The 10,000-nt window shown below is 33.9% G+C and overlaps 1 protein-coding gene across 1 annotated transcript in view; it reads left to right on the forward strand.

Annotated features, from left to right (window-relative positions):
- LOC106867327 (rap guanine nucleotide exchange factor 4) overlaps window positions 1-10,000 on the forward strand; it is an 828,140-nt gene that overhangs the window by 784,206 nt on the left and 33,934 nt on the right. The window contains exons 17-18 of the mRNA XM_089350109.1: window positions 6,048-6,142; window positions 9,494-9,633. Coding sequence (XP_089206235.1) covers window positions 6,048-6,142; window positions 9,494-9,633 — 235 coding nt within the window. The remainder of the gene's footprint in view (window positions 1-6,047; window positions 6,143-9,493; window positions 9,634-10,000) is intronic.

Consider the following 10,000-nt stretch of genomic DNA (forward strand, 5'->3'; position numbering starts at 1 on the left):
TTTGTCCTCTATAATGAATTCTGATCTTCTTGCTTCAGTCTTTATGGCAAAGTCCCACAAGGTCTTGTAATTCTCATTTTCTCTCACAACATGAGGTCGAATTTGCTTTTCATCCTTTCAGAGTGATAAATTAAGTACCAGTTGAGTACTGAGGAGATCAATGCAATCAACTATGCCCCTTCCCAAAATTTCAGACCTTGTGCCCCTAGTAGAAAGGATTATCATTATAAAAAGACAGTGAGCTGACAGAATCATTAGCCTGCCAAGCGAAATGCTTAATAGTATTTCATCTGTCTTCGTGTTCTGAGTTCAAATTCCACGAAGGTCGACTTTGCCTTTCATCCTTCCAAGATCAATAAAATAAGTACCCATTGAGCACTGGGGTCAGTTTAATCAACTTACCTACTCTCCTGGAATTGATGGCCTTGTACCAAAATTTGAAACCATTTTTATTAAAAGCAGCAAGTTGACAGAATTGTTAGCATGCCAGACAAAATGTTGTGTGGCATTTTGTCTGTCTTTACATTCTGAGTTCAAATTCTGCTGAGTTTAATTTTGCCTTTGATCCTTTTTGGATCAATGAAATAATTACCAGTTGATCACTGGGGTCAATGAAATCATCTAGATCCTTCTCTGGGAAATTTCAGGTTTTGTGCCTATAATTGAAAGGATTATTATTATTAATTATAATGCTGTTATTGGAATATTTAAGATATGATGAGAAATTTGAGTCGCACATTAAGTAAACCAGAAATCACTATGCAACACCCCCCCCCCCTCAACTATCACCACTACCATTACAGCAACTATCACCAGAACTATCAAATCATATATCACTACTACCACTTCCATTAACATCGACCCAAACCACCCCACAACCATAAGAATTGCACCACATCACCACCACCACCAGTCATGCTATATAACACAACCATCACCATCACACTACACCATTGTATCACTATACTAATCATGCCTGTCAGCTATCAAATCACCATGCTTCTAACCACACCACCACAACTATCACCACCACTACCACCGCCATCAACACTACCACCACTTCACATAGATTTTCCTCAATTTCATTTTTCATGTTTCAATAATACATGTACAATTATACAAATATTTATTTATTATAATTATAATTATATTTATTATAATTAGCGCTTTTATATTTCTTTTTAATTTCAATAATTTTTTTGTTTTTGTTATCTTTTACTTTGTCCTGACTGGCTCAATTAAAATTAATAAAATAATAGATGCTTTCCACGCCACTCCTCTATTCTCTTTTAATTAATATAATTCTATTTTTATTCTACTTTTTAATTTTTTTTTTCTCTACTTTTAAGTTATTTATTTACATTTTGTTGGCATTTTTTTCATTTTTTCCTTTCATTTCTTTTTTGGTATTTTTTCATTTTTATCATTTTTGCTTTCCTCATTTTATTGCTACCAGATGGACTCTACCACCCTATGATACCTATAAACAGGTAGATGAACTATATCATTCAATAGTACTTACTTAGAACTAGGTGAGATGCATCAGTCTGTGGTGCTTACAACCAAATGAGTTGTACCACCTTGTGGTGTCTGTTTATGATTTAGTGAACTACTGAATGTCTACTGTTGAAGAAGAGTAGAACAACAGTGATGTAGAGATTGTCACATGCTATGAAGGCCAATCATAAAATGTTGAGCCTTACAAAGGACATGACAGAGGACCAAGATATGTGGCATATTGCTGTACTCAAGAAGACCCACCCACTACAACAGAATTGAGATTCTAAAACTAAGGTGCCATATAAAAAGCATTGGTGTGGGTGCTGGTGCCAGGTAAAAAGCACTAATGCTGATGGCACATAAAAAGCACTGATGATGATACCATGTGAAAAGCACCCAGTACACTCTGTAAAGTGGTTGACATTAGGAAGGCATCTAGCTGTAGAAATCAAGCCCAAAACAGACTATGGAATCTGGTGCAGCCCCTGGCCTTGCCAGTTCTTGTCAAGCCATCCAACCCATGCCAGCATGGAAAATGGATGTTAAATGTTGATGGTGGTGATGATGATGATGATGATGATGATGGTGGTGATGGTGATGGTGGTGGACACAGAGAGCTGCTTACTCAGTTGTCTTCTCCAGGAAGGCTTGAAGCACACAATTTCTCCACAGAAAAATTTTAGCATCATCTTCAGTGATTTATGTGAACTTTTGCATGTCAGCATGGGTTGAACAAATTTTCTAAGGCAGTGCCATATGGCTGGATGCCTTTCCAAGCCATTTAGCACTCTTAGTCACTCTTCATATATGACACTCAAGGACATGGTATGCCTATTCTAAAACTGAATTACACACAGTTATTCTCTCCTAGAAGATTTCTCACCCTGAAAATCTTAAACTTCACATTTACTTGTGGAAGCCAACAGAAAATAATTCCTTACTTATGATAGTTGGGTACCTAATTTAGTTATGTTAAGTACCTAGTTACACCCAGATGTATCTAGTAGTACTTAGGTAGACTATAACATTTTGTGGTACTAACTCTGAAAGATTATGTTACACTCATTGTACTTGTAACAATGAGATACAGCCAGTGGTATTTATCAAGAACTCAGTGGGCTATACCACTTTGTGGTACCAAATTACTGCCAAATAAATTATATCACTCTTTGATATCTAGTCACTGATAGGTGAATTGACACCAAACTAGCAGAAGTGTTAGCACACCAAGCAAAATGCTTGGCAGCATTTTGTCCATCTTTACATTTTGAGTTGAAATTCTGCTGAAGTCAACTTTGCCTTTCATTCTTTCCAGGTCGATAAAATAAGCACCAGTTAAGCACTGGGGGTCTATGTAGTCAACTTATTCCTTCCCCGAAATTGCTGGCCTTGTGCCAAAAATTGAAGCCATTATCATTATTATTATTATTATAATTATTCTCATTTTTTATCACAGCCTCTGGTTTATGTTCAGACCAGATTATTTGCCAACATAACATGGCAGTCCAGGGGCTAAATTACAGCAACATTTGTCCTAAACCAGGACTGCCATGTTATGTTGGCAAATAATCTTTACTTCAAAGTGCTGTTGCTGAATATCTCTCGTTGTGAGATTTACAAATAGTAATTTCTACTTTGTTGTTGTTTTGAAGCCACATACTTGACTAATATCTCAATGCACTTTCTTTGTCTACACAGTCATGTCTACACTTATATTTCTTTTGTGTTAGTATAACAGCACTCACTCACAATGCGAATGATACTCTCCTCTCCTTTCCAGCAAATTCAACATTTACAGTCTGATTGAGTTTTGTCAACCATTGCTTTGATCAGATTTGTTTCAATGGCTTGTTCCTTAGCAGCTATAATTAAAGTTTCTGTTTCTCATTTCAAGTTCCTGTCTGTCAACCAAAGCCAGCAGGCTTCACTTTCAACATTTTCGGTTTGTTGCATGTATTGGCCATGCAGTTCCATTTCTTTCCATTTGTTTATTTTGTTGTTCTTTCTTTTCCCTTTGAATTTAAGTTTCAGTTACTTTTTTTGTATTTCTGGCTGCTAAATGTATTCTTTCTATATTCTGTACAACATAACTTTTCTGCCACAGTATCACAGTACCAACAATGTGTCCTACATTTAGTAATCCTTTACCGCCTTCCCTTCTTGGCAAATAAAGTTGATCAGTATTACTTTTAGGATGGTTTGCATTATGCATTGTTAGCAGCTTTCTGGTTTTTCTATCTCAGTTCTGCTGCTCTATCTTTGTCTGTTTCAGAAACAGGAAGAGTTTCTCAATACTGGCATTGTTTTGAGCACCTTCTTAATTCTCCTCTTGTACTCTTTAGTGGTATTCTCTCTCATTTCTCTTTCTTATCATCTTGCAGTACCCCAAGGTATTTGTACTCTTCATTATTCCATAGCAATCAAACAATGTTGTCTTGTGGTAATTTTACGTCATCAGACTTTAAGTTCTGGCCTCTCTTCATAGTTAGTACTGCACACTTATCTAACCCAAATCGCATCCCAATGTCTCCACTGAGTATTCTCACTGTTTGGTTTAGAGAATCCAAATCTGTCTCTTTTTTTTTTTTTCTTGTAAATATCTTAAGGTCATCCATATAAAGTAGGTATACATGAAATAGTAGTTAACCATCATTATATTTCATTCAGTAGTTGTGCTTTGTTATGCCCTTCCCAGATAAAGGAACAATGTCCATCTTGTCCATCTTTCTTTAAGGAGTCTCTGAGCTTAATGGAGCAAATAAATGAAAACACCACATCTCATTAGTTGCCACAGTAAGAAATATTGACTCAAGGTATTATCTCCTGACCAGCTACCTAGTATGAATGCTTACCACAAAATGGACTCCATTAAAGATACTCAAGAACTAGGTAGTGCAGTTAAATTGGGTGTACTCTACACAAGGTGTTCGTGTGCCAGATGGTGGTATTAAGCTGAGAGACTGATTAAATCTGCTCTCCAACAGATACATTCCATCTGATGATTTTCCTTCCACACAGTTTCTCTCTGTCCTAGTTCGCTCTCTAGGTTGTGTGGTTAAAAAGCGTGCCTCTCAACCATATGGTCTCAGAGTTTAGTCTCACTGTGAAGCATATTGGGCAAGTGTCTTCTACTTTAGTCCCAAGGCAATCAAAGCTTTATGAATAGATTTGGTAGATGGAAACTGAAAGAAGCCCATATATGTGTGTGTGTTTATAAATACATGTTTGTTGTGTGTATCTCTGTCTTGGTATCGCATGATGGTTGTAAATGAGTGTCATCTTCATACAAGGGATTTAGTTCATTTCTAGTCTTCTATGTTTTTCATGTCTGGCTATGGGGAAATTTTACTTTACTTGGAAATAGGTGAAGGTTGGCAGCAGGAAAGGCATCCGGCTGTAAAAAATTTGCCTCAACAACAAATTGATGATTATGTTCTTATTTCACAAGTACTGTGCTGTGAGATTTTTATCAGCCATCTCATGATTGTGAAACAATCTTTTTAACTACACCTAATTGTTAATTAGAACATGAAATATTAAATGTGTAAATGTCTGAGAATAGTTGTCTAAAGACAATTGTAATTTATCAAATTAATGAATATCACCATTAAAAACAAAAGATATTTGAATATCTACATCTTCATTTTATTCAGCTAGTTTCAAAGTATGATCACCATTGTCAGGTGTCTTATCCTAAGATATGTCTGTAAACAGCACCAGACTTGATTTGAACTAGGGATGTTTTTATTTCTCAACTAAGGATAGTAATGCTCTTATCCACTGCACCATATCCAGGAATAAAACACTTGACAACTGGAGATAAAAGCGACCTACTTGGTGAAAATATAGATATCAGGATACGTCAATAAGAAAATATGTTTCATTTGTGAAGAGGAAAGTAATTAGTTCAGAAAATTATAATTGGATATAATTGGATTAAATGTAGTTTGGTTGGGTTCTCACTTTCTCATTATATTACACTGTCTTTTTATCTAGCTTTCTTTCGTTCTCATTCTATTGTTTACAATCTCTCTTTATCTCCTACGTCATTTGTATACTTTATTGCTTTCTTTGTTTGTCTGTCTGTCTGTCTGTCTCTCTAGGTATAGAATGGTTATATATATAGACACATATGCAGATGGACAGACAGACAGATAGATAGATAAATCACCCTATACACTCCCTCTCTCCCCACCTCTTTCTAATTATTTTTCTGTCTCTTACTTCATGTCACACGGGCTTTATCTTTCATTTCCTCACTTTTCCTCTCTTTTTTCTTCTTCCTTGATTTTACTTCATATTCTTCATCTTTCTCTGTTTTCTTTTCTCTTTTCATTTCATTTCCTGTCCTTTCTGGTCCATTTCTCCACACCCTATCCTATCTACCACCATTCATATATATATATATATATATATATATATATATATATATATATATATATACCACTATCCCACAGACTCTCTCTGCATTTCTCTCCCTCCCTCTCATATCTCAATATACACACATACATGCACTTCACTCTACCCCTTTATATGTATATTTGCAGGAACTTCACCAGGCCTTAACCAGGGACTGTGTGGAATATCCGGAGCTGAAGAATGATTTGATAGTCATTGAACACATGATACAGCTCAGAGCAAGGTGAGTGCACCATGTTAGCACTAGCTGCACTCTAACTAACTGATACTATTCCAGTTGTAGTTGCATCTGCAACTAACTCTCTACTGTAATGTCAGTTGCAATCTATCTGTTACAGCACTGACTAAATATTGGTGAAGCAGACATTAAAATCTTATATATATATATATACACACACACACACAAACACACATATAAATATATATGAATTATATATATATATATGTGTGTGTGTGTGTGTGTGTGTGTGTGTGTGTGTGTGTGTGTGTGTGTGTGTGTGTGTGTGTGTGTATGTATGTATATATATATATATATATATATATATATATATATATATATATATATATATATATATATATATATATATATATACATATATATATATATATACATATATATATATATATATATATATATATGTATATATATATATATATATGTATATATATATATATATATATGTATATATATATATATATATATACATATATATATATATATATATACATATATATATATATATATATATACATATATATATATATATATATACATATATATATATATATATACATATATATATATATATATATATATATACATATATATATATATATATATATATACATATATATATATATATACATATATATATATATATATATATATACATATATATATATATATATATACATATATATATATATATATATATATATATATATATATATATGTATATATACATATATATATACACACACACACACACACACACACACACACACACACACACATATATGCATGTCTATATGAATATATATAGGTGCAGGAGTGGCTGTGTGGTAAGAAACTTGCTTCCCAACACCATGGTTATGAGTTCAGTCCCACTGCATGACACCTTGGGCAGGTGCCTTCTACTATAGCCTCGGGCCAACCAAAGCCTTGTGAGTCGATTTGGTTGAAAGAAACCTATCATATATATATATGTGTGTATTTGTGTGTCTGTGTTTGTCCTACCACCATCGCTTGACAACTGATGTTGGAGTATTTACATCCCTGTAACTTAGTAGTTCAGCAAAAGAGGTCAATAGAATAAGTACTTGGCTTACAAAGAATAAGTCCTGGGGTCGATTTGTTCGACTAAAGGCTGTTTTCCAGCCTGGCTGCAGTCAAATGACTAAAACAAGAAAAATAATATATATATATATATATATATATGTATATATATATATATATATATATATATTATAGGCGTAGGAGTGGCTGTGTGGTAAGTAGCTTGCTTACCAACCACATGGTTCCGTGGCACCTTGGGCAAGTGTCTTCTACTATAGCCTCGGGCCGACCAAAGCCTTGTAAGTGGATTTGGTAGATGGAAACTGAAAGAAGCCCGTCGTATATATGTATATATATATATGTATCTGTGTGTATATCTTTGTGTGTCTGTATTTGTCCCCCCAACATCGCTTGACAACCGATGGTGGTGTGTTTGCGTCCCCGTAACTTAGCGGTTCGGCCAAAGAGACCAATAGAATAAGTACTAGGCTTACAAAGAATAAGTCCTGGGGTTGATTTGCTAGACTAAAGGTGGTGCTCCTGCATGGCCGCAGTCAAATGACTGAAACAAGTAAAAGAGTAAAAGAGTAAAGAGTATATATACACACACACATGCACACATATATACACACACACATGCATACATATATGCACACACATATACATGCATACATACATATACACACATATATGTTTATATATTTGTGTGTTTGTTTGTATATGTATGAATGAATGATTCTCCATTGTTCCATGAAAGAGATCTGTTGGTCAACTCATAAGTGGCTGTGTATTCCACGGACACATGTACCTCTACCATAAATCTCCAGCAGAATCAGCATAATACAGAGTATGACAATGCTATATCCATAAATTATAATCCATCAAATGGGCTTCCTTGCAAATTTGCTTCTCTCAAGACATGAGTCAACTCAATGAAATGAGATTATATGTATTAAGTGAGGATATAAATGTTAGAGTGATTAAGAAGTTTGCTTTCAAAACCATGTGGTTTAAGGTTCAGTCCCACTGCATGGCACCTTGGGCAAGTGTCTTCTTCTATAGCCTCAGCCTGACCAATTCCTTGTAAGTATATTTGATAAACAGAAACTGTGTAGAAACTCTGCCATGCATGTGTGTGTGTGTATTTGTCCTCCACCATTACTTGACAAAGAGTGTTGGTTTGTTTATGCCCCTGTAAATTAGTGGCTCAGTGAAAGAAACCAATAGAATTGGTACCAGACTCAACAATAAGTACTGGCATCAATTTGTTTGACTAAACCCTTCAAGGTGGTGCCCAAATATGACTGTAGTTCTATGATTGAGAAATGTAAAAGATAAAAGATATATACATGCATACTCATGCATGTATATATATAAGGTGTGTTATGAGAATTTATAGAACAAGTATCCTATAGAAAATCAACAAACTGTTAACGATGGAGAAGAGAAGATATTAGAAATTTGTAAAGAATTTAATCCATGCATAAGATCGTTTCAAACAGCAATATTAACGTGTAAATAACATGATAGAAAAATTAGAAATTAATTTAAATAAAATTAAATTAATTATATATTACTGTTCTCCTCAGTGCAAAAAAAGAATACATCAAAAAAATAATATTATTATTGTTTAGGAAGACTTGATGGAGTGAGTATCACATAACATATTTGGATATACATATTATCCTTATGAAAGATTAAGAGCATGCTAAGATAGTGTGGTTGAGTCTCATTGTGTATGAACTAAAACACATACACAACTAGACTCAACAACACAATCTTAGCATGCTCTTAATCTTTCATAAGGATAATATGTATATCCAAATATGTTATGTGATACTCACTTCATCAAGTCTTCCTAAACAATAATAATATTATTTTTTTTATGTATTCTTTTTTCACACTGAGGAGAACAGTAATATATAATTAATTTTATTTTATTTAAATTAATTTCTAATTTTTCTACCATGTTATTTACACATTAATATTGCTGTTTGAAACGACCTTATGCATGGATTAAATTCTTTTCAAATTTTTAACATCTTCTCTTCTCCATCTTTAACAGTCTGTTGAGTTTCTATAAGATACATGTTCTATAAATTCTCATAACACATCTTATACTTCTAGCATTTTCATATTCATAAAATTCTTAAAACAGTAAGCTACTAATGAAATATGAAGAATCTTTTTTAGAAATAGACCTTTGGAACCCTCCAAAGTAAAGGATGAAATAGAACTCAACCTTTTCTCTCACATATATATATATCCTTTCTCATCATTCTATTATTATTTCACCAGTAACGTTTGTACAGACCCTGCAAAATACTCAGTGAAGAAACGACTCACACCTAATGTAACCCTGGCTCGGAAAGGCTCAAATGAAAATTTAATAGATGACAGTAAATTCAGGAGAGGACCAATTAAGGCTACTGATGAAAGTAAGTATAAGACACAATGACAAAGTTGTCACTCTGTCCCCAACTAACACTTGGTAGTGAGGAGGCTTTCTTTCGTTTGTTAATAATTCAATTACCTCTATAATGGATTCATATATATATATATATATACATATATATATATATATATATATATATATTAGGGAGAGAGATAATGATACCAAAAAACAAATAAAACTGCTTGGGCTGGAAATAAAACACACTCACACATATACACTAGCTTAAAAGCCACACAGATTCTGTGGAGGGCTAATTGGGCTTGTGGCCCAAAACTAAGGAGAGGAAAAGTGATATCTCCATTATTGTCTTGCTGAATGCTTCCATTTTCCAGATCCAGTAGCTGAGCTAC

Source organism: Octopus bimaculoides, chromosome 4 (assembly GCF_046866305.1).
Source record: "Octopus bimaculoides isolate indiv1 chromosome 4, ASM4686630v1, whole genome shotgun sequence".
NCBI lineage: Eukaryota > Metazoa > Mollusca > Cephalopoda > Octopoda > Octopodidae > Octopus > Octopus bimaculoides.